We start from the raw sequence: 26,276 nt of genomic DNA on the forward strand, positions 1-26,276 counted from the left end.
TAACCTGCATCCAGCTGATCATTAATGCATCTGTTACATAACTGTTATGAACCAAAATATATCCCTGTGTGAATTATTGAGCAGGGCTGGACGAACCAGTGAAGCAGGTTTAATCCTCAGGAGCTAAACAGGGAGCGCTCAGACCAGGGAGAAACAGAGGATGAGTCATATCATCAGCCCCAGAGCACTGTCAGAGTTGAACTTTCATCTAAAACCAACCTGTTTTCAGCACACAATTATTTTGAGTATTCACAAACTGTCAAATAAATACAGTAGAGACATTGTGTAAGCTGTTACATACTAAGTTGTTAGTGTTTTATAATTGATTTGCCTGCTCCTCTGTATTAATAACGTGGAGTAAATCAACATAGATTCGAAATGTTTATGGCACAGTGGGTTGAATTACAAAACCAGCATTGTGCACACTGAAACAGACACACATGCACACCGTGCCTCGGAAAAGCTTTAGAAGAGTGTGGAGCCATCCAATAAGAACAGTGGGCTGATGGTATGTGGGTATACACAGGCAGTGGAGTTATGATGGATAACAGAATATTGTGGCTGAGTGCCAAGGAGGGGGAGATAGAGTGAGCGAGAGAGAGAGAAAGAGAGAGAGCAGATAGAGGGAGAGCTGAAAGAGGAAGAGGGAGGGGTGCAGAAAGCAGAGTGGAGAAATACCGCTCAATAGATAGGATGACGGGAGAGTGAGAGGAGGAGATAGGAGTGAGCAAGAAAAAGGGTGAGTGAGTGGTAGAGAAAGGGACAGTGGGAGGGAGTTAAAGAGGGAAGGAACAAGGAGAAAGGAGAAGTAGAAAGAGGAAGATAGCAAAAGAGTAGCTATGTATTTCTGTGGGAGGGTGACAGCGCTCCATTCCTGGGAGATGGGATGAAGTGAACACACAGTATGGAGAGACAAAAACGGGCTTAGAGGACAAAGAAAAATAAACACAAACATAAAACGAGACATTGCCCCTTTGTGTCCCACTCAGCAGTGCAAGCTATCCTCCACATGGAAGAGGCAGACCCGGGAAAGTAGCTCAGCACTCAGTAATGGAGGTAGGTCACCTAAGGCTCAAATGTTATGCCTGCTAAACTGGATGTGACTTGGTACAAGTGGTTCATATCGATGACTAGCCCAGGGTAAACATGCTGGGAAGTAACGGAAAGGCAGCAGAAAGAAGTTGAGCATGTGAGTGTGTTCTGACTCTGCAAGGTTTTACTGTAGTTAGAGCAAATGTTTTGTTGTCTATGATTGAAGAAGAACCTTAATTTTAACAAATAAAGAGTAGAAAACTTTGTCTTTTTGTGGAGGTGTTTAGCTTGTTTCTAAAGAACAACTCTCTGGAGTACATGCGCGTCAGACCTAACTGAGGTGTTAGCATTCCACTGCTGTCTCTAAACACTATCAAGTGCAATATAATATGTAGCAATATACTGTTTCAGACTACAGCTTTTCAACAGCTTGTAATTAGTCTCTAATAGACAACAGACCTCCCCAGTGTACATCAAACAAGGAAATTGGTGTGCACTGCTATAACCACAAAAACATTGTGACCATTGTGTACATTATGTGTTGAAACCTGCAGACAGATCTGGTGACAAGATGAGAGATTGTATAAACTGTGTACCTGCATAGACATGCATTGTAGAAATCAAAAGGAGTACAGAAACGTGTGGGTGTATAAAAACTGGAGAAGACAGGCTTTGGAGAGCAGAGCGGAACTGTATTTCTTTTATATCCAATCTGCAATCTCTTCAGACTAACCATTAAAATTGTCATGGCCTGCTAAAGAGGCTCTCAAAATAACTGGCCCAGATACCCAAATACAGCATCTGTATATGAGGCTTGGTTCAGCGATGCTAATGTAGGGATGTTATTGAAGCGAATGAGTACACATATTTGCTTCCCCACCCCCAAATCTAATGTACGGTACATTCGGGAAAGTATTCAGACCACTTGACTTTTCCCACATTTTGTCACGTTACAGCCCTATTCTAAAATGGATAGAATAAAATAAAAATCAATCTACAAAGCAAAAACAGGTTTTTATAAATGTTACGTAAGTATTCAGCCCCTTTGCTATGAGATTCAAAACTGAGCTCAGATGCATCCTGTTTCCATTGATCATCTTTGAGATGTGTCTACAACTTGATTGGAGTCCACCTGTGGTAAATTCAATTGATTAGACATGATTTGGAAAGGCACACACCTGTCTATATAGAAGGTCCCACAGTTGACAGTGCATGTCAGAGTAAAAACCAAGCCATGAGGACGATTCAATTGTCCGTAGAGCTCCGAGACAGGATTGTGTCGAGGCACAGATCTGGGGAAAGGTTACCAGATTGAAGGTCTGCAAGAACACAGTGACCTCCATCATTCTTAAATGGAAGAAGTTTGGTACCACCAAGACTCTTCCTTAAGCTGGCGGCCCGGCCAAACTGAGTAATCGGGGGAGAAGGGCCTTGGTCAGGGAGGTGACCAAGAACCCAATGGTCCCTCTGACAGTGCTCCAGAGTTCATCTGTGGAGATGGGAGAACTAGAAGGACAATCATTTCAGCAGCACTCCACCAATCAGGACTTTATGGTAGAGTGGTCAGACGGAAGCCACTCCTCAGTAAAAGGAAAATGACAGCCTGCTTAAAAGGCATCCAATGAGAGATCATTGATGAAAACCTGCTCCAGAGTAATCAGGACCTCAGACTGGGGAGTAGGTTCACCTTCCAACAGGACAATGACCCTATGCACAGCCAAGACAACGCAGGAGTGGCTTCAGGACAAGCCTCTGAATGTCCTTGTGTGGCCCAGCCAGAACCCGGACTTGAACCTGATCTAAAATCTCTGTAGAGAACTGAAAATTGCTGTGTAGTGATGCTCCCCATCCAACTTGAAAGAGCTTGAGGATCTGCTGAGAAGAATGGGAGAAACTCCCCAAATAAGATAAAATGTTATTTTACTGCAATGCAGTTTTAAGAAAACTTAGTGTTAAGTAAAAAATAGATAAGCAAAAAAAAACGAATAATTAAAGAGCAGCAGTAAAATAACAATAGTGAGGCGTTCTACGGGGTAATTTAGGTAATACAGTTGAAGTCAGAAGTTTACATACACTTAGGTTGGAGTCATTGAAACTTGTTTTTCAACCACTCCACAAATTATAGTTTTGGTAAGTCAGTTAGGACATCTACTTTGTGCATGACAAGTAATTTTTCAAACAATTGTTTACAAACAGATTATTTAAAAAATATATATATATAATTCACTGTATCACAATTCCAGTGGGTCAGAAGTTTACATACACTAAGTTGACTGTGCCTTTTAAACAGCTTGGAAAATACCAGAAAATGATGTCATGGCTTTAGAAGCTTCTGATACACTAATTGGCATAATTTGAGTCAATTGGAGGTTTATCTGCATATGTATTTCAAGGCCTACCTTCAAACTCAGTGCCTCTTGGCTTGACATCATGGGAAAAACAAGAGAAATCAGCCAAAACAGAATTATAGACCTCCACAAGTCTGGTTCATCCTTGGGAGCAATTTCCAAATGCCTGAAGGTACCACATTCATCTGTACAAACAATATTATGTTCATCTCTGTCTCCTAGAGATGAACGTACTTTGGTGCGAAGAGTGCAAATCAATCCCAGAACAACAGCAAAGGACCTTGTGAAGATGCTGGAGGAAACAGGTACAAAAGTATCTATATCCACAGTAAAATGAGTCCTATATCCACATAACCTGAAAGGCCGCTCAGCAAGGAAGAAGACACTACTCCAAAACCGCCATAAAAAAGCCAGACTACGGATTGCAACTGCACATGGGGACAAAGATTGTACTTTTTGGAGAAATTACCTCTGGTCTGATGAAACAAAAATATAACTGTTTGGCCATAATGCCATTGTTATGTTTGGAGGAAAAAGGGGGAGGCTTGCAAGCCGAAGAGCACCATCCCAACAGTGATGCACGGGGGTGTCAGCATCATGTTGTGTGGTTGCTTTGCTGCAGAAGGGGCTGGTGCACTTCACAAAATAGATGGCATCATGTGGGAAGGAAAATGATTTGGATGTAAATTTGAATCAAAATCTCAATCTACATCAGTCAGGAAGATAATAGCGTGGTCGCAAATGGACAAAATGGACAAAGTTGTGGAAAAATGGCTTAAGGACAACACAGTCAAGGTATTGGAGTGGCCATCACAAAGCCCTGACCTCAAATCTATAGGAATTTGTGGGCAGAACTGAAAAAGCATGTGTGAGCAAGGAGGCCTACAAACCTGACTCAGTTACACAAGCTCTGTCAGGAGGAATGGACCAAAATTCACCCAACTTACTGTGGGAAGCTTGTGGAAGGCTACCCAAAACGTTTGACCCAAGTTAATCAATTTAAAGGCAATGCTACCAAATACTAATTAAGTATATGTAAACTTCTGACCCACTGGGAATGTGATGAAAGAACTAAAAGCTGAAATAAATAATTATCTCTACTATTATTCTGACATTTCACATTCTTAAAATAAAGTGGTGATCCTAACTGACCTATGACAGGAAATCTTTACTCTGATTAAATGTCAGGAATTGGGAAAAGTTTAAATGTATTTGGCTAAGGTGTATGTAAACATCCGACTTCAACTGTACATGAATTCCTCAAATGTCGGCTGCACAATCAATGGCTAATGTCAACCTTGCACACTAGTTCTAAGCTCCGGAATGAGTCTTAAAGCCACAATCTGGAATTTGTATTTTAGCCCAACAGCAGCCTCACCACATAAAGTTATTGGGTAGGATGGAAGAAATGTAACCACTCTCAAATTCATACCTCATACCTTATGTCTAGTGTCAGGTGTTTGTTTTTCTGACCACAACATATGACCAAGAAAAACTCCAGACCCCACTGGTTCATGTCTTTTATCACTTACAGATTTTATTTCTCCAATACCTAAACTTTTATTCAAACTGTTAATTAGACAATTGTGATTTGCATGTTCAACCTGGTTTCATGGAAATTCATAAGATTTGGTATGTAAATCTGTTCCCTCCATTTTGTATGATATATTACATTACGTTACATTATGAATTAAATAGCGGTCGTACAATATCATACGACATAGAGGATGTATAATATCATACAAATTGGATGATGTAACTTATCATATGTCTTGGTAGACTTTTTTGCATGTTGCATCAACAACAAAGAAGAATTACAGGGAGAATTAACGTTAGTGGTTAGGAGAACAAAACAACAAAGGTTAGGAGAGTTTTTGTAGCAGGTTATGTGAATTGAGTTAAGGTTAGAATAAGGGTTAGGGGAAGGATGAACTAAAATGCTACAGTTGTCCCCGACGTGACTCAAACACGCAACCTTTGGATTGCTAGACGGTCGCCGTATACACCCACCCCAACCAACCTCCATACTTTCGTTTCTGTTTCAAGTAACTAGACTTTGAGACATAAATGCATATAGTAAGTATGTTTCATATACTCAAATCAAATCAAAAGTATTTATATAGCCCTTCGTACATCAGCTGATATCTCAAAGTGCTGTACAGAAACCCAGCCTAAAACCCCAAACAGCAAGCAATGCAGGTGTAGAAGCACTGTATCTTTGAGGCCAGGCTGGAAAGTTTGGCGCTAAATTCACTTCCCCTCTAATGTAGCTCAGAAGACACTCTTGTCACTTTTGGGGGGCTTCTAATTTTTTGGGGGGGTTCACAAGCTTTCTATCTGTGGTCCTACATTATTGAAGAAGGTTAGGCCCAGAGATACTTTTACCTACTGAACTTACTTCGAAAGTTACTACTTATCTGTAAGTGGATGCAAGTAGTATGGGTCTCTACAGTTTCACTTTTCGATAAAGGTAGACAAACACTGCTATTTGCTGCCTTGCTTTTAAACTTGAATTTTTAGTCTGACTCAGAGATAAAAGCCTAAGAAGTAAATATTTTATGATTACGGAGAGGCTACTGATCTGTAGCATCTAATGTACGACGCACACAACTCTCTAAAATAGTTTTTGGATAGATTCCAGCCACTTCAGTACTCAGGAACATTAAGTGTACAGACATCAGAGAGCAATAATCGATGTAGAATGTCAATAGTGTGGCTCAGTAAGGATATGTAATAATACATTAGGCATAAAGCCTTGTCACTTACAAACATACTTTATTTGGCCTGGTCATTAATTAAGGGTACCATTTGGATGCAATTTAAAACACGTTTCTCCTTGTACGGAGCCCAGCTGCTAGGCTTATGCAAATGCCTTTCAGAATGTTATCACCGGGCACCCCAGAAATGCAAATAAATAGAATGAGCATCACCTTTGTAGAGTAACGGTTTATTGTTTGTCGGCCTAATGTCTAATTCGAAAGGGTTGAATCGCATCAGGCAAGCATTCTAATTTCAGAGATAGGCCTTCATTAAAACGGACCTGGCTGTTTCTTACCTTAATGAAAAGCAATGATGTTTCATTAATGACTAGCACATGCTCACTTCACCACAACCAGTCATTTAACTTCCCCCCCCCCCATCCACACAAGGCCCTTTCCTCCACCACTCAAAATGATTGATTGAAGGGCACTCAGGGTAGCCTACAAAATACCCATACTCACTTCAAACATACTGTTGACATTTTCATTGATATCACTCACTCGCATACAGCCACACAAAAACTCTCTCTCTTCCCTCAATGGCAGTAGGAATGAGCGTGTGCGATTCCCTATTCAGAGCTGAGGGGTCATTCACTCACAGCCTCCTCACCAATGTACTAAGTGGATTATCCAATTAGCTGCCATTGTATGCTCTGAGGAGAAATCACACTAGGGCATGTACAGCCTGGATGGATGGATAGCAGGAGAATAAGAGGGAAAGTGACAGATCGATGCTTGTCTCATCATTCCCAGCAGAGTGTCATTTAGTTTAACGAAGATAACTCTTACTTTCAACTTGGCCACACAATGCCCAAGGAACAATGTCAAGCTACGTGAGGAGAATCCTTAATATAGAGACAGGGCCTTCCTTTTCAATTATTCACCTCATCAAACCCTGGAAAGGATTTTGTTGTCCTTTTTGGTGTCTCACATTCACACACACATACACACACTCACAATCCACAGTTGAAGTCAGAAGTTTACATACACCTTAGCCAAATACATTTAAACTCAGTTTTTCACAATTCCTGACATTTAATCCTTGTAAAAAATCCCTGTTTTAGGTCAGATAGGATCACCACTTTATTTTAAGAATGTGAAATGTCAGAATAATACTAGAGAGGATGATTTATTTCAGCTTTAATTTCTTTCATCACATTTCCAGTGGGTCAGAAGTTTACATACACTCAATTAGTACTTGGTAGCATTGCCTTTAAATTGTTTAACTTGGGTCAAACGCTTCGGGTAGCCTTCCACAAGCTTTCTACAGTAAGTTGGGTGAATTTTGGTCCATTCCTCCTGACAAGGCTGGTGTAACTGAGTCAGGTTTGGAGGCCTCCTTGATCGCACATGCTTTTTCAGTTCTGCCCACACATTTTCTATAGGATTGAGGTCACGGTTCTTTGGGATGGCCACTCCAATACCTTGACTTTGTTGTCCTTAAGCCATTTTGCCACAACTTTGGAAGTATACTTGCGGTCATTGTCCATTTAGAAGACCCATTTGCGATCAAGCTTTAACTTCCTGACTGATGTATTGAGATGTTGCTTCAATATATCCACAGTTTTCCTACCCCCATGATGCCATCTACCAGTCCCTCCTGCAGCAAAGCACCCCAAGACCATGATGCTGCCATCCCCGTGTTTCACAGTTGGGATGGTGTTCTTCGGCTTGCAAACCACCCCCTTTTTCCTCCAAACATATTGATGGTCATTATGGCCAAACAGTTCTATTTTTGTTTCATCAAACCAGAGGACATTTCTCCAAAAGTACGATCTTTGTCCCCATGTGCAGTTGCAAACCATAGTCTGGCTTTTTTATGGCGGTTTTGGAGCAGTTGCTTCTTCCTTGCTGAGCGGCCTTTCAGGTTATGTCGATATAGGACTCATTTTTACTATGGATATAGATACTTTGTACCTGTTTCCTCCAGCATCTTCACGGGGTCCTTTGCTGTAGTTCTGGGATTGATTTTCACGTTTCGCACCAAAGTACGTTCATCTCTAGGAGACAGAACGCATCTCCTTCCTGAGCGGTATGATGGCTGTGTGGTCCCATGGTGTTTATACTTGCGTACTATTGTTTGTACAGATGAACGTGGTACCTTCAGGCGTTTTGAAATTACTCCCAAGGATGAACCAGACGTGTGGAGGTCTACAATTTTTTTTCTGAGGTCTTGGCTGATTTCTTTTGATTTTCCCATGATGTCAAGCAAAGAGGAACTGAGTTTAAAGGTTGGCCTTGAAATACAGTACACCCACAGGTACACCTCCAATTGACTCAATTAATGTCAATTAGCCTATCTGTAACGGTCGTCGGTGGAAGAAGGTGAGGACCAATGCGCAGCGTGATAAGTGTCCATATTTGTAATAAAGAAATTGAACACTGAACAAAAACAACAAAGTGAATGAACAAAACAGTTCTGTCTGGTGCAGAATACGAACACTCAACAGAACATAATCACCCACACCACACAGGTGGAAAAAGGCTACCTAAGTATGATTCTCAATCAGAGACAACTAACGACACACACCCCGAGAGCTTCTGGTCAGCGGGGTGGTGGCACCGGGATCCTCATCTCTCCCAAGTGGTCATTCTCTCTTTCTCCCCTTACCCATCTGTCTATCGCCTCCTTTGAATTCCATGCTGTCACAGTTACCAGCCCTTTCAAGCTTAACATCCTTATCATTTATCGCCCTCCAGGTTCCCTCGGAGAGTTCATCAATGAGCTTGATGCCTTGATAAGCTCCTTTCCTGAGGACGGCTCACCTCTCACAGTTCTGGGCGACTTTAACCTCCCCACGTCTACCTTTGACTCATTCCTCTCTGCCTCCTTCTTTCCACTCCTCTCCTCTTTTGACCTCACCCTCTCACCTTCCCCCCTACTCACAAGGCAGGCAATACGCTCAACCTCATCTTTACTAGATGCTGTTCTTCCACTAACCTCATTGCAACTCCCCTCCAAGTCTCCGACCACTACCTTGTATCCTTTTCCCTCTCGCTCTCATCCAACACTTCCCACACTGCCCCTACTCGGATGGTATCGCGCCGTCCCAACCTTCGCTCTCTCTCTCTCCCCCGCTACTCTCTCCTCTTCCATCCTATCATCTCTTCCCTCTGCTCAAACCTTCTCCAACCTATCTCCTGATTCTGCCTCCTCAACCCTCCTCTCCTCCCTTTCTGCATCCTTTGACTGTCTATGCCCCCTATCCTCCAGGCCGGCTCGGTCCTCCCCTCCCGCTCCGTGGCTCGATGACTCATTGCGAGCTCACAGAACAGGGCTCCGGGCAGCCCGAGCGGAAATGGAGGAAAACTCGCCTCCCTGCGGACCTGGCATCCTTTCGCTCCCTCTTCTCTACATTTTCCTCTTCTGTCTATGCTGCTAAAGCCACTTTCTACCACTCTAAATTCCAAGCTTCTGCCTCTAACCCTAGGAAGCTCTTTGCCACCTTCTCCTCCCTCCTGAATCCTCCCCCCCCCCTCCTCCCTCTCTGCAGATGACTTCGTCAACCATTTTGAAAAGAAGGTCGACGACATCCGATCCTCGTTTGCTAAGTAAAACGACACCGCTGGTTCTGCTCACACTGCCCTACCCTGTGCTCTGACCTCTTTCTCCCCTCTCTCTCCAGATGAAATCTCGCGTCTTGTGACGGCCGGCCGCCCAACAACCTGCCCGCTTGACCCTATCCCCTCCTCTCTTCTCCAGACCATTTCCGGAGACCTTCTCCCTTACCTCACCTCGCTCATCAACTCATCCCTGACCGCTGGCTACGTCCCTTCCGTCTTCAGAGTTGCACCCCTTCTGAAAAAAACTACAATCCCTCCGATGTCAACAACTACAGACCAGTATCCCTTCTTTCTTTTCTCTCCAAAACTCTTGAACGTGCCGTCCTTGGCCAGCTCTCCCGCTATCTCTCTCAGAATGACCTTCTTGATCCAAATCAGTCAGGTTTCAAGACTAGTCATTCAACTGAGACTGCTCTTCTCTGTATCACGGAGGCGCTCCGCACTGCTAAAGCTAACTCTCTCTCCTCTGCTCTCATCCTTCTAGACCTATCGGCTGCCTTCGATACTGTGAACCATCAGATCCTCCTCTCCACCCTCTCCGAGTTGGGCATCTCCGCCGCGGCCCACGCTTGGATTGCGTCCTACCTGACAGGTCGCTCCTACCAGGTGGCGTGGCGAGAATCTGTCTCCTCACCACGCGCTCTCACCACTGGTGTCCCCCAGGGCTCTGTTCTAGGCCCTCTCCTATTCTCGCTATACACCAAGTCACTTGGCTCTGTCATAACCTCACATGGTCTCTCCTATCATTGCTATGCAGACGACACACAATTAATCTTCTCCTTTCCCCCTTCTGATGACCAGGTGGCGAATCGCATCTCTGCATGTCTGGCAGACATATCAGTGTGGATGACGGATCACCACCTCAAGCTGAACCTCGGCAAGACGGAGCTGCTCTTCCTCCCGGGGAAGGACTGCCCGTTCCATGATCTCGCCATCACGGTTGACAACTCCATTGTGTCCTCCTCCCAGAGCGCTAAGAACCTTGGCGTAATCCTGGACAACACCCTGTCGTTCTCAACTAACATCAAGGCGGTGGCCCGTTCCTGTAGGTTCATGCTCTACAACATCCGCAGGGTACGACCCTGCCTCACACAGGAAGCGGCGCAGGTCCTAATCCAGGCACTTGTCATCTCCCGTCTGGATTACTGCAACTCGCTGTTGGCTGGGCTCCCTGCCTGTGCCATTAAACCCCTACAACTCATCCAGAACGCCGCAGCCCGTCTGGTGTTCAACCTTCCCAAGTTCTCTCACGTCACCCCGCTCCTCCGCTCTCTCCACTGGCTTCCAGTTGAAGCTCGCATCCGCTACAAGACCATGGTGCTTGCCTACGGAGCTGTGAGGGGAACGGCACCTCAGTACCTCCAGGCTCTGATCAGGCCCTACACCCAAACAAGGGCACTGCGTTCATCCACCTCTGGCCTGCTCGCCTCCCTACCACTGAGGAAGTACAGTTCTCGCTCAGCCCAGTCAAAACTGTTCGCTGCTCTGGACCCCAATGGTGGAACAAACTCCCTCACGACGCCAGTACAGCGGAGTCAATCATCACCTTCCGGAGACACCTGAAACCCCACCTCTTTAAGGAATACCTAGGATAGGATAAGTAATCCTTCTCACCCCCCCCCCTTTTAAGATTTAGATGCACTATTGTAAAGTGACTGTTCCACTGGATCTCATAAGGTGAATGCACCAATTTGTAAGTCACTCTGGATAAGAGCGTCTGCTAAATGACTTAAATGTAAATGTAAATGTAATTGAGAACCATACCAGGCCAAACACAAAAACACCACAAAAGGAACATAGACAACCCACCCAAATCACGCCCTGACCATACTAAAACAAAGTCATAACAAAATAACTAAGGTCAGAACGTGACACTCCGGCCGCAAAACCTGAACCTATAGGGGAGGGTCTGGGTGGGTGTCTGTCTGCGGTGGTGGCTCTGGCGCGGTACGTGGACCCCACTCCACCATAGTCTTTGCCGGCCTCTTTACCTGCCTCTATGGCCTCTTTAGAGCGCCCGACCCTCGCCGCCAACCTCGGACTGGGGACCCTAGCAACGGGTCCCGAATGGATGGGAGATTCCGGCAGCACCGGACAGGTGGGAGACTCCGGCAGCTCCGGAGTGAAGGGCGATTCCGGCAGCACCGGAGTAACGGGCGGCTCTGACAGCTCAGGACAGACGGGCGACTCTGGCAGCTCAGGACAGGCGGGTGACTCCGGCAGCTCCGGAGTGAAGGGCGATTCTGGCAGCGCCGGAGTGACGGGCGATTCCGGCATCTCTGGAGTGAAGGGCGATTCCAGCATCAGGCCGGATGGGCGGCTCTGGCAGCTCAGGCCAGATGGGAGACCCTGGCAGCTCAGGACAGACGGGAGACCCTGGTAGCTCAGGACAGACGGGAGACCCTGGTAGCTCAGGACAGACGGGAGACCCTGGTAGCTCAGGACAGACGGGAGACCCTGGCAGCTCAGGACAGACGGGAGACTCTGGCAGCTCAGGACAGACGGGAGACCCTGGCAGCTCAGGACAGACGGGAGACTGGCAGCTCAGGACAGACGGGAGACTGGCAGCTCAGGACAGACGGGAGACTCTGGCAGCTCAGGACAGACGGGAGACTCTGGCAGCTCAGGACAGACGGGAGACTAGCAGCTCAGGACAGACGGGAGACTCTGGCAGCTCAGGACAGACGGGAGACTCTGGCAGCTCAGGACAGACGGGAGACTCTGGCAGCTCTGGACAGACGGGAGACTCTGGCAGCTCTGGACAGACGGGAGACTCTGGCAGCTCAGGACAGGCGGGTGACTCCGGCAGCTCCGGAGTGAAGGGCGGTTCTGGCAGCGCCGGAGTGACGGGCGATTCCGGCAGCTCTGGAGTGAAGAGCGATTCCGACATCACCGGAGTAACGGGCGGCTCTGGCAGCTCAGGCCAGATGGGCGACTCTGGCAGCTCAGGACAGACGGGAGACCCTGGTAGCTCAGGACAGACGGGAGACCCTGGTAGCTCAGGACAGACGGGAGACCCTGGTAGCTCAGGACAGACGGGAGACCCTGGTAGCTCAGGACAGACGGGAGACCCTGGCAGCTCAGGACAGACGGGAGACCCTGGCAGCTCAGGACAGACGGGAGACTCTGGCAGCTCAGGACAGACGGGAGACCCTGGCAGCTCAGGACAGACGGGAGACCCTGGCAGCTCAGGACAGACGGGAGACTGGCAGCTCAGGACAGACGGGAGACTTTGGCAAGCTCAGGAGAGACGGGAGACTCTGGCAGCTCAGGACAGACGGGAGACTAGCAGCTCTGGACAGATGGGAGACTCTGGCAGCTCAGGACAGACGGGAGACTCTGGCAGCTCTGGACAGACGGGAGACTCTGGCAGCTCAGGACAGTCGGGAGACTCTGGCAGCTCAGGACAGATGGGAGACTAGCAGCTCAGGACAGACGGGAGACTAACAGCTCAGGACAGACGGGAGACTGGCAGCACAGGACAGACGGGAGACTAGCAGCTCAGGACAGACGGGAGACTAGCAGCTCAGGACAGACGGGAGACTAGCAGCTCAGGACAGACGGGAGACTAGCAGCTCAGGACAGATGGGAGACTAGCAGCTCAGGACAGATGGGAGACTAGCAGCTCAGGACAGACGGGAGACTAGCAGCTCAGGACAGACGGGAGACTAGCAGCTCAGGACAGACGGGAGACTCTGGCAGCTCAGGACAGACGGGAGACTAGCAGCTCAGGACAGACGGGAGACTCTGGCAGCTCAGGACAGACGGGAGACTCTGGCAGCTCAGGACAGACGGGAGACTCTGGCAGCTCAGGACAGACGGGAGACTCTGGCAGCACTGAGCAGGCGGGAGCACCTGTAGGGAGGAGACCGAGAGACAGCATGGTGCGGGGGGCTGCCAACGGAGGCCTGGTGCGTGGAGGAGGCACCGGATAGACTGGACCGTGGAGGCGCACTGGAGGTCTCGATCACAGAGCCTGCACAACCCTACCTGGCTGGATACTCCCCGTAGCCAGGCCAGTGCGGCGAGGTGGAATAGACCGCACTGGGCTATGCTGGGGAACCGGGGTCACCATGCGTAGGGCTGGTGCCATGTACCCCGGCCCGAGGAGACGCACTGGAGACCAGATGCGCTGAGCCGGTTTCATGGCACCTGGCTCGATGTCCACTCTAGCCCGGCCGATACGAGGCACTGCGCTGTAACGCACCGGGCTATGCCTGCACACCGGGGACACTGTGCGCCTCACGGCATAACACGGTGCCTGCCTGGTCCACCTCTCTCCACGGTAAGCACGGGGAGTTGGCTCAGGTCTCCTACCTGACTTAGCCACACTCCCCGTGTGCCCCCCCCCCAATAACTTTTTGGGGCTGCCTCTCGTCCCAGCCGCACTGTCGTGCTGCCTCTTCATTCCACCGCCGCTCAGCTTTCGCTGCCTCCAGCTCTGCTTTGGGGCGGCGATATTCCCCAGCCTGTGCCCAGGGTCCCTTGCCGTCCAGAATCTCATGGAGTCTTTAGATTTCTGCTGCTTCCCGTTACCACGCTGCTTGATCCTTGGTTGGTGGGTGATTCTGTAACGGTCGTCGGTGGAAGAAGATGAGGACCAATGCGCAGAGTGGTAAGTGTCCATATTTTTAATAAAGAAATTGAACACTGAACAAAAACAACAAAGTGAACGAACAAAACAGTTCTGTCTGGTGCAGAATACGAACACTCAACAGAACATAATCACCCACACCACACAGGTGGGAAAAGGCTACCTAAGTATGATTCTCAATCAGAGACAACTTACGACACCTGCCTCTGATTGAGAACCATACCAGGCCAAACACAAAAACACCACAAAAGGAACATAGACAACCCACCCAAATCACACCCTGACCATACTAAAACAAAGACATAACAAAATAACTAAGGTCAGAACGTGACACTATCAGAAGTTTCTAAAGCCATTACATCATTTTCTGGAATTTTCCAAGCTGTTTAAAGGCACAGTCAACTTAGTGTATGTAAACTTCTGACCCACTGGAATTGTGATACAGTGAATAAATCAGTGAAATAATATGTTTGTAAACAATTGTTTGAAAAATGACTTGTGTCATGCACAAAGTAGATGTCCTAACAGACTTGACAAAACTATAGTTTTGTTAACAAGAAAGTTGTGAAGTGGTTGAAAAACTAGTTTTAATGACTCCAACCTAAGTGTATGTAAACTTCCGACTTCAACTGTATATGCGAGTTTGGAATATGGCTGTGTCATGACTGAGAGGACTTGAGGCTATAAACGCTTTATAATTATGTCTTCTCAGTCCATCTATTCGCAGTTTACGCACCACGATGGGGCCTAACCACAATTCTACCGAAAATAACATTGGGCTGTGTGACACAAAATTTCATGACCCCCCACCCTACCACCTCCCCCCTAAGAAAATTAAGGGACCTAAGAAAATGTTTGTTTTGAAGCTCATTTTCTGCAATTGTACGAAGTTTACCAATACTCATTAAATCTTTCAGGTAGGCTATTTAATGATAATAATAATGGATAAGGAAAATAAAATGTTATTCTGCTACCAAATATGATAATTTATCATAATATGATAATTTATGTCAACCATCAATTTAATTATACAGCACATATTCTATTTTTACAGAAAGTGATTTAATCAATTGTTGACTGTGCCCAATAATGTTTGTGGCATGTTTTGCGCTGCTCCCATGTTGTGTTGCTGCCTTGCTATGTTGTTATCTTAGGTCTTTCCTTATGTAGTGTTGTGTTGTCTCTCTTATTGGGATGTGTGTTTTGTCCTACGTTGATATTACATTTTTTTTTTTTTTTTAAATCCCAGGCCCCCTGTCCCCGCAGGAGGCCTTTTGCCTTTTGGTAGGCCGTCATTGTAAATAACAATTTGTTCTTAATTATCTGACTTGCCTAGTTAAATAAAGGTTATATAAAAATACTAAAAAATGGATTAGTGACAGAGTCACACATTGTAGAAGATTATTTCCAATTTCTTAGACTCCTTGACTAGGTCATAGCTCAGCTTCTGAATGTCATAGAGACAAATCAAAGATATTTCCATGTGCACCAGTCGGGACTTCCTCTGACATTTTACCGCTTGTGTCTAGCATCACGGATTTAAGAGTAGTTTTAGATCGGTATAAACAATCACAAATTGCTCTACTGTACCTCTTTAGCAGAGGTTTCCAGCATAAGGGTGAGGTACGAAACAGGACCGCTTGCTAAAGAGGTACAGCAGAGCAGAGCAGCTCGTTCCTTGTGGGACAGGTATAAATCCTGCCCTGTATGTCCCTGCTCTCGCCTATGAGGTAATGGATTGGCTACACGTGTCACTGTGTGTCTCAGTGTCAGCTGGTCCGCTGTGTGGCAGGCTTTTGTGTCAGGCTGGTCAGCTGTGGCTTGGTGGGGGCACGTGTAGCAAACCCTCCCCCTCACTATGCACACACTCAAGCAAAGAGATCACTCCCCCAAACCCCCTTCTCAATGTAGCTCCAAATACCCCCTATTGTTCACCAGTGACTGAAGGCCTTACATTATTGTGATCCTAGGAGGCCCGAGGGTCAGATGGATTTGTATAATATATTTCAATTATGTAATCTTGATGAAATTACAAAATCTTCCTAAATACAAGATGTGGTTTAGTAAAGACAGTTCATGTACATTATCTTGAATATTTATGATAGACTAAAATGAAAGCAATTATCTACAGATTTTGGGGGAAATATCCCCCTACTGCTAATGCAGTTGTGCCCAGGTGTTTATCAGTAGTTGAATCTCAACAAATGGATTTAGTTTGAAAGCCCTTGAAATTAATATTCCTAAAATCAATAATGTTCCATCTGTGAACATTGCACAAAATATTTCCTTGATCAACCAAAAAAGTTGATCAATTAAGGTTTGTGTGTTAAAAGATTGAATCAATTTAGGCTGCTTGCCTAAAACAAGGATTGACTTTTACAGTATATTCCTAGAGAGGCTGAGAAAGTGGGCAAGCTGAAACTGATACAGCAGCACTAAGAGCAACTCAAAGCCCTCAGCAGTAAATCACTCTTACTGCACAATTTGCCCCTTATTCTAAAGTGTAGCCATTTATTTAACACTCAAATATGGTGTTTGCTGTTCAGTAGGAATAAATCAAATACCAGACAAAAGTCCACACAAAGAATGGCACACTTCAGCAGATAAAGAGGGGTTATTTCTCTTCAGCCAGAGAGGTGTTTGTTCAGAGTGGATGTGGGGCAGTGTGGGAGGAACAGGGAAGGGGGGGGGGTATTACACAGTCAGTTGATGGAGAAAAGGGGGCGGAGGGAGTTTGGGGGTGTACGGGGGGGTTTAAAGAATCCATTGTGAGGAAAAGGAGTTAATCACTTGAGCGGCGTGTGCCAGGGTAAAAGGAGCACATGTCATACACCCCATTCCCTGGGGGGCTTCCAAGGTCCCATCTCCCGTCTAGCTGAATTTACATGTCAGTTATGCAAAGCCGGGACGCCTCTGAATAAAGCAAAGAAAGACCCACCCCCTCAGAATAGTACCCTCTTGGCTGGTGATAGTGGTGGTGTGTTCACTGCATGAATGGATCATTCAGGGACGCACACTCGTACACACACACGGCTACGTGGTATTTCCAGGACTGAAGGGATTGCTGCGCGTTAGTCTGCTAGACGGATGCTTTGCCATGGCAGTAAGTCAATGTGAATATTTTGTAGTCTTGTGATGAATTTTGGTGGTGAATTCTAGAATTTGAGAGGGATTGTGAAAGAATGTCAGACAGACAGATAGGCTGGAGGGGGGGGGGGGTGATGTCAGAGATTGTTTACATATGGCATCTGGCATTGTTCTGTGCTTGAAAAGGTACAAATCAAAACAATAATTAGCTATTATTTGAGGAAAATTGTGAGGTATCACGCCAAACAGTACCATGTCAAACAATGCAAACATGTAAAAAATATCCTTCTCCTGAACGAAGCTAAATATACATTTTTTTCTGACATGCTGTGACCAAGAGGCTGTATTCTGTTTCGTCCATTGTGATTCTAGTCCCTGTTCACATAGCTATTATTTCATTTTCTATGAAAAGATAAGGTGAGCAGAAGAGTTCTTACTAGGTGCCTGTTTTGTCCGTTTTTTCATCTCTTCCTGAGAGACAAACAGTGGAATACTAACACTCCTTATTCATTCAAAACAACTGCACTTGCACCATACTCGAACAAAAAAAACACTAACAGTGACAGCTATGCATGTCTTCCACGCCAGCCACGCCGTGTTAAGAATGATTTGCAACGGATTAGCTGTCAGATACGTACTACTTAATGTGACTATTATAGTTGGCCCGTTGAGCCATGCTTTTGTTCCTGTCGACATTATGCTTAAAGAAAGGACACCAGGTGGTTGGGGAGCCCATGGGCAATCTCATTCACTTTGGAGACCTCTGCTACTTAGTAACTAGTGACAACTGAAAGGCATTAAGTCTGTTCCCTGGAGGGTTTGAGATCATGGCTAGCAACATCTGGGACCTTGTATCTCCCGGGGCAGGGATGATGAAGAGAGGGTATGTCTACAGTATGGTTTGTTGCGAAAGTAATAGTGAGAAAAGTATAACAAAAAATCTCAAGTTGAATCTCAATTTCTTCCCTTCAGATGGAAACGTTGACAATATCTCCCTGGGGTCATGAGTGTTTCCCGCACTACAAGTACCTCTTCAACAAAATACGTTAAAGTTGTCAGGACATCCATTCTGCTTTCCCTTATGCTCAGATACCATGGGAAGCGTCAGCAGCCTCGTCTCAGGTCACAGTCTTCACAGCAAGCACTGTCAGGCCACGGAGTACAAATTAAAGAATGCAGGCCATCACCGGAAGACAGGCCGGAGCCTGGATGGCCTACTGAAGTATAGCTTTGCACAGGGGTCCAACAACACATCTAAAGCCATCTCTCAGGCAGGCAGGAGTGAAGACTTCTTTTACATAAAAGTGAGCCACAAGCCGCGGACGACTCACCAGAGAGGCATCCTAACAGAGAACCTTTTAGAACAGGGACATTTTACTGATACGGAACCAGACTGTAGAGTGCCAACTAAGTTGCTGCCTATGTCTGGGAAACTGGAGAAGGTGAGTCCCTGACTTGCTCAACATACTTGCTCAACATACTTGCCTGTGTCAATATTTCTATGTTGTACAATTGATAGCCAGGGAGGCAATTTCAAACACAACTTCAAGATCAGACAAGCACAATAGATAGCAAACAAAAACATTACCTTTTAATCATCACCAAGGTTGATGACTTAAGCCACAATTTTGAGTTTGGGTTTCAGCCTAACTGCAAATGTGTGTAACCACACTCCAAGTCATAGACAGAGCTAGATGCAAGGACTGACAGTCCAAGAGATTTAAATTGGAATTTTAAACATATTTTAAGCTATATATTATTAATTTAGAAAGACTAAAATGACAGCAAAAACAAACAAACTTATACAATGATTTAAAAAAATGTTTATTTAACTAGGCAAGTCAGTTAAGAACACATTCTTATTTACAATGACGGCCTACCCAGCCAAACCCTAACCCGGACAACGCTGGATCAATTGTGCACCACCCTATGGGACTCCCAATCACGGCCGGTTGGGATACAGCCTGGAATTGAACCAGGGTCTGTAGTGACACCTCTAACACTGAGATGCTGTGCTTTAGAACGCTGCGCCACCTAGGAGCCCTCACGAGGCATTATAAGTTATATTCCTTAAGAATGAATGGATAGGCTATATTTTAGTAATTCAAATCAGTAAATACTGCAGATTGCAATGTAACGTTTGTAAGATGTCATCAGTGATGCTATCTTATCCAAGTCCTGCTCTCTGAATAGGCCTTTATGCCCCAAGAGAGAAAGTGCTTTCCAGGCATGAAGTCACTGGACAGGAATGCTGAGTCCACAGGATTAACGCTCACACTTAAACAGTGCAACACATTATTAATATCACAGAGTAGGGCAATTCATCTTTTCTCAGACAGTACAACAGGGTGGAGGAAGAGGTTGGGTATAACTGGTGATCTTTCCAGACAGCACAGATGGGACATATGGAATAAGCTCATGTTTCATGTTAGTTTCATGTATTCTGTATATTCTTACATTGCACTTCTACATGTACAAATCTCCAATTTCTGGGTGGTTATCTGTTCTCGTCAGCACTAAATGATTGATTATTAATTGATAGCACTATTTGCTTACATGATCATCTCCATTGCTAAAAGGAAGGTTGAAAACTAAAACCAACAGGTTCTCTGATTGATTATTTGCTCTCCTTCCTCTGCCTCTAGAATACCGAGAACGCTTTGATCCGGCCCACAGCCTTCAAGCCAGTCATCCCTAGGAGCACCTCTTCCACAGAGACTCGCAACAATCTCACCCACCTGCTTATTCTCCCAGAAAGGACCAAAGACTCCCAGGGGCCCAAACAGGACACCTTTTCAGTGACCCTCTCAGACTCTGGGCAGGATTCAATGTCCAGCCTGCCTACTCAAAGCACCAATGGGAGCCTCAGTGCTTCCACAGGCCCATTGTCTCAGTGTGCAGGAGGCTCAGCCCATGGCATGGCCCATCCCCTGCAGCCCCCCCGCTCTACATGGACCAATGGGAATGGCATTAGAGCCAGTGCTAGGGCTGCAGCTCTAAGCAATGGAGGGGCAGTGAAGGCTAAAAAGGATGCCGTCTCCATACCGTCCACTCAGCAGCCTATTCCTCTGTTGAAGGAGATGGGAGGCTGTAATCGCTCTCCCATCTCAATGGACGAGTCCCTCATTGAGCTGCTGGAGCAGAGGTTGCTGGAGAGTGAGACAGAGCTGCAGGAGCTGCAGGTGAGCTTTGAGGAGAAAGAGGTGGACACTTGCCAGCTGTTTGAGGAGAGGCAGAGGTATTGTGTTGAGGAGATGGAGGGCCTGAAGCAGAAGTGCTCCACCAAGCTCAGGCAGGTCTCGCACAGGGCCGTGAGGAACCACCAGGCCTTGCAACTGCAGGTCAGTCAGCTGCAACAGGACAAGCAGAGGCTCCAAGATGAGCTGGCCAGGATGACCCAGGAAAAGGACCTGACAGAGGTCAAACTGAGGTCGTTTGAGAGGGAGAAAGTCCAGCTCGAGCCCACCTTAGAGGAGACCCAGTGGGAGGTGAGTCTGGCCAGCATGTCTCATTCATTTTTCCTGACCACATGGCCTTACCATGAAAATCAGGGCCCTAGTTGTGACTGAGTGGTCCCAAAATATGTCCTGGTCAGGTCACTAGGAGAATGCATTGCACAGGGTTTGCACAGGCCAGAGAGTGTAACTTAAAAAAATTCTCAAAAGCAGCCAGTAATTCAACGCAATTTTTTTTTTGCATTCTTTACAAGGTATGTCAAAAGACTGGGGAGATCTCTCTGCTGAAGCAGCATCTCAGGGACTCCCAGGCTGATGTCACTCACAAGCTGAATGACATCGTAAGCCTCAAGGTCTCGCTGAAGGAGACTCGGGCCAAAATGGAGACATTGGGGCAGCAGAACAAAGAACAAGAGGACAAGATACACTCTCGCAGCGTGGAGGTCGAGGTACTGGGTCTCTTTTGTCAAAAGAAAATCAGAGGTAGTATGATATACATACAGAATAGATTTCTTTAGTGAAGTACAGAAGATGCACTAGTGGTGAGCAGATCTAAATTATTTAAGTGTGAGTGACAATGCTGAATCTAGGTCATTATCTACTAGGCCTCCATGTTGAACGGCAAACTGCATTTTATAATGACACAATTAATCTATTCCACCTCAGGTATGCCACAATGAGCTCCAGCGCAAGAAGAACGAGGTTGATCTTCTAAGAGAAAAGGTGGGTATACTAGAGACAGACATCAAAGGAATTAAAATGGATCTGGCCCTGGCAAAAGAACAGAGGCAGCAGCAGAAGGCCAAACTGGAGGCCCAGGCCCAGCAGAGGACAGACCAGAGTGGGGGGAGAGAAGGGTGCATGAGCACTGACTCCCTCCAGGGAGAGGTGGAGAGACTGAAAGGGGAGCTCAGGGAAGAGAGAGAAACTCAGGAGAGGCTGTTGAACAGCTTTGAGCATGAAAGACAGACGTGGAACAAGGAGAAGGACAGAGTCATCAAGTACCAGAACCAGCTTCAGCTCAACTATCTGCAGATGCACAAGAAGAACCAAGACTTGGAGAGGATCCTGCAGGAGCTCACAGTGGAGCTGGAGAGTCGGCCGGAGCTCGACGTGGACATCCACAGCTCAGGGTTACACTATGAGGATATGATAGCCACGGAAATTTGAGGGAGAAACTCACAGAGAATAATTTGAAAAAATCATCAACTGTTACAACAGGGTAATTAAACAATCATATTAAACACATAATTTGTTATATCTGTCCAGAAAACAGATGATCCATTGTTGCCTTGGCAGGGGCAGCGTTTTAAAGATAATTAAGTTGGCTAACATACTGCTGCACGATATGACAGAATTGGGGTCAGGCCTGACTACTAAAATCACTGTAGTTCTCTATGACCGTGTAAAGCAGGCTTTAAGCTTTTGTTATGTTACCCATAGGGTTGGATTCCCAGAAACAGATTAAACCTAGACTTAGACCAACAAAAACATTCAAGACGAGGCTTAATCTTTGTCCAGGAAACCGCCCCATAATGTTCAATTGACAGTAGTCTACGAAATGCTTATTCCTCTTGAGCATTTTCCCAGTACTATAGTTAACTTAAGGCATTCATTCTGCATGTGTCAAGTCCTACATATAATGTTGCAAGTCTCCACAACAACCACTGAGACTCAGCGATATGAGAGCCAATTTATTTTTATTTAACCTTTTTGATCCCAAGCATCACCGTGGCCAGAGATATTGCAGAGGGTGTGAGACAAGAGGATGCCCTCGTCAGCACCCACACAGATACTGGCATCTGCCCGTGTATGGGAGTTCACATCTCTCTCCTGCAACATGATATAGTAGCTGCATGGCAACAAATGCTGAGGAGTGCAGCCACCTGTGTCACAGTCTTTATTTTTGTCGGGAGTCTCCCCACTCTTTGTAGTAACTGTATAGCTGAGTTTGCCTAAGTGTCAAACCACTGGATGTATATTTTGTGAATTATCATCAGTATTATTTTTTGATATAAGGGACACAAACGTTCAACGCAGTGTTGTACTGATTACGGTTTGAAAGGGACTAATTAAACAGATGATAAAGAATGTATATCAATGAAATTCCATTGTAAGAGGGACTAGGAGAACATGATTGTCTCAAAGTGCATCCTACACTACACTGAGAATGTCTCACTAGTACAGATATCTCACAGAGGTACATTTGGCACTAAATCCTGTTCCCTCTCAGCCTAGCCTGATTGTTGCTTACAGTATCAAGGCTGAAATCAAATGAAGGACTATTGTTAGGATACAGGCCCACAAGGCTGTAAATGGAACAATGTGGTCACCAGGCTGAGAACATTATTCCAACCTTAATCTGATGTGCTTGACATGCAATGCAAGCCAATGAAAACACAAACACCGAGAGAATAGCAATAGCGTTTACATACATGTAAGGGTTACAGGTAGTTTCATTGAGGCCTCAAAATAATATATAATACATGGGTACTCAGAACTCTGCAAATCACATGGATGTTTTTAAATCTACTTTTCCAACATGACACCATAAAGGTTAGAAAGTCTGTATCAGTAATTGGACAGCAGTTAAGCTCATGAGTCTGATGATGGAGCCTTATCCTGCTGTGATTCTGATGGACAGACAACATTCAAGCACAAAGAGGTTTGAATAAATTAGCAGGGGGAAGCACATGTGCAACGTACAAAAGAAGGACACTGGCTGTTTTCTATGGTCTCTGGTCATAGAAGAACTAGCTGTTTTGCAGATGTATAATAACAAAGCACTCAATAAATCCACACATAAATTATGAAATAAAATATATATATATATTATATACAATTTGGTATATGTACAAGTGCATGTATAATTAATAAAGTTCTACAAATGATCTTATGATCTTAGGCACCACAGGCTAAAAGGACATGTTTTGGTATTTTGGTCCTATAACATTAGTACTTAAATAGAACAAAGTTAGCGTAAACATGGCTGTATTTTGGATGGATGGATATCGTCCATAGGGTTCTAGCTTGGCATAGTTTGAAAATATACTGTTAAAGAGCGTAGGCGAGCCTACCGTTACTCCTTACCCTCCAAGGACCTTACTGTATATGCTATGTTAAGAGGGAGACTGGCTCTGGCTGACAAAACGGTCAAATACTCCATCTAAACGTAAATCGATTCTCAAATGCGATATGGTTCTAGAAAAATGAAGCCCTGTACTTGCATATCACATAAAACCAATTTCACAAACGCTAAATATACATTCACTGTACACTATTTTAACCCGGTTTAACACAGTTGCATCTGCCTGTATTTTTCAGTTACATTATTCTGGCGTACTTCCTTCCGTTACACACAGGTGTTCAGAGCACGCTCGATAGCTAACTAGCACAGGTGGTCACCTCAGTCTTCCGTAAACAAATCGCTGTAACATGGAAATATGGCCATGTTGGAAACCCTAACCCTATAAGGTGTGTTGTAATTTAACATTTAGTTTATAATTTTTTCTAGCTGATATGAAAGATAATGTTTCCAAAACCATACAGCATGCGATGCATATTAACATTTCGGACCGAGCGCCGAAGATGTTAACGAAACCCCCCCAGACGGAAGATACCTTCGTGAATAGACGCTAACGTTAGAAGCATGCTGTCAACAGACCATCTGCTCGAACTTCCAGCACAAGCTAACATGGCTATGTCGCTGGAGGTTTGAGCCTGCTTGGCTAAGCTAATACTTGATGTATATTTATACATTTCCTATAGTTTATTATGCTACCGTCATTTTTTTAAACGAATTTTAGCCACTTTCCAAAGGACATACCTTCATAATTTCCCGAAGCCCACTATACTGAATCATATACAGTGCATTCTGAAAGTATTCAGACCTCTTGACTTTTTCCACATTTTGTTACGTTACAGCCTTATTCTAAAATTGTTGTTGTTTTTCCTCATCAATCTAAACACAATAAACCATAATGAGAAAGCAAAAACTGTTTTTAATAATGTTTTGCAAAAATGTTTTTGATATTTTTTACAGAAATACCCTTTCAGACCCTTTGCTATGAGACTCGAAATGGAGCTCAGGTGCATCCTGTTTACATTCATCATCCTTGTGATGTTTCAACAACTTACAGTCCATCTGTGGTAAATTAAATTGATTGGACATGATTTGGAAAGGCACACACACCTGTCTATATAAAAGGTCCCACAGTTGACAGTGCAAGTCATAAGGTCCAAGATCCGATAAAAAAAAAAATCAAGATAAACAAAATATTACATTAACATAAGTATTCAGACCCTTTACTGTCTTTCTGTCCCTTCACTCAGTACTTTGTTGAAGCACCTTAAACAGCGATTACAGCCTCTAGTCTTCTTGGGTATGACGCTACCACCCCATTCTTCTCAGCAGATCGTTTCAAGCTCTGTCAAGTTGGATGGGGAGCATCGCTGCACAGCTATTTTCAGGTCTGTCCAGAGATGTTCAATCGGGTTCAAGTCCGGGCCCTGGCTGGCCCACTCAAGGACATTCAGAGACTTGTACACAACCACACATGAGTTGTCTTGGCTGTGTGCTTAGGGTCACTGTCCTGTTGGAAGGTGAACCGTCACCCTATTCTGAGGTCCTGAGCAGTCTGGAGCGGGTTTTCATCAAGGATCTTTCTATACATCTTTCCCCCGATCCTGACTAGCTTCCCAGTCCCTGCCGCTGAAAATCCCACAGCATGATTCTGCCACTGCCATGCTTCACCGTAGAGATGGTGCGTTTTCCTCCAGATGTGACGATTGGCATTACGACAAAAGAGAATCTTGAATCCTTTGGATGCCTTTTGGCTGTCATGTGCCTTTAACTGAGGAGTGGCTTCCGTCTGACCACTCTACCATAAAGGCCTGATTGGTGGAGTGCTGCAGAGATGGTTGTCCTTCTGGAAGGTTCTCCCATCTCCACAGAGGAACTCTGGAGCTCTGACCAAGGACCAACGGGTTCTTGGTCACCTCCCTGACCAAGGCCCTTCTCCCCCGATTGCTCAGTTTGGCCAGGCGGCCAGCTCTAGGAAGAGTCTTGGTGGTTCCAAACTTCTTCCATTTAAGAATGATGGAGGCCACTGTATTCCCGGGAACCTTCAAGGCTGCAGAAATGTTTTGGTACCCTTCCCCAGATCTGTGCCTCGACACAGTCCTGAAGCTCTACGGAGGATCTGAATAAAGTAATTTGTTTTATTTTATAAATTAGATTGAAAAAAAATAAAAAACAGTTTTAGCTTTGTCATTATGGAGTGTTGTGTGTAGATTGATGAGGATTTGTTTTATATTTAAACCATTTTAGAATAAGGCTGTAACGTAACAACATCTGGAAAAGGGGAAGGGGTCTGAATACTTTCCGAATTCACTGTATAAAGCATATTTAATAGAGAATATTATACTGGACCTTATG

The 26,276-nt window shown here is 45.3% G+C and overlaps 1 protein-coding gene across 5 annotated transcripts; it reads left to right on the forward strand.

The window, feature by feature from the left end:
* The first annotated feature begins 758 nt into the window (after positions 1-758).
* Positions 759-22,934, forward strand: LOC118358120 (leucine zipper putative tumor suppressor 1-like). 5 transcript variants are annotated; one of them, XM_035735596.2, is made up of 5 exons: positions 759-1,056; positions 18,357-18,826; positions 20,030-20,872; positions 21,094-21,288; positions 21,506-22,934. In XM_035735596.2, exons 2-5 carry the CDS (start codon positions 18,479-18,481, stop codon positions 22,007-22,009), a joined length of 1,890 nt encoding a protein of 629 aa, XP_035591489.1. In that variant the 5' UTR covers positions 759-1,056; positions 18,357-18,478; the 3' UTR covers positions 22,010-22,934. The 5 variants fall into 5 exon arrangements, with proteins under 5 accessions (XP_035591489.1, XP_035591491.1, XP_035591493.1 ...); XM_035735598.2 differs by having other exon boundaries at positions 18,474-18,826; XM_035735597.2 differs by lacking the exon at positions 759-1,056 and adding an exon at positions 17,062-17,400.
* Positions 22,935-26,276: the final 3,342 nt, after the last annotated feature.

This window comes from Oncorhynchus keta, chromosome 25 (assembly GCF_023373465.1).
Source record: "Oncorhynchus keta strain PuntledgeMale-10-30-2019 chromosome 25, Oket_V2, whole genome shotgun sequence".
In the NCBI taxonomy this organism is placed as follows: Eukaryota; Metazoa; Chordata; class Actinopteri; order Salmoniformes; family Salmonidae; genus Oncorhynchus; species Oncorhynchus keta.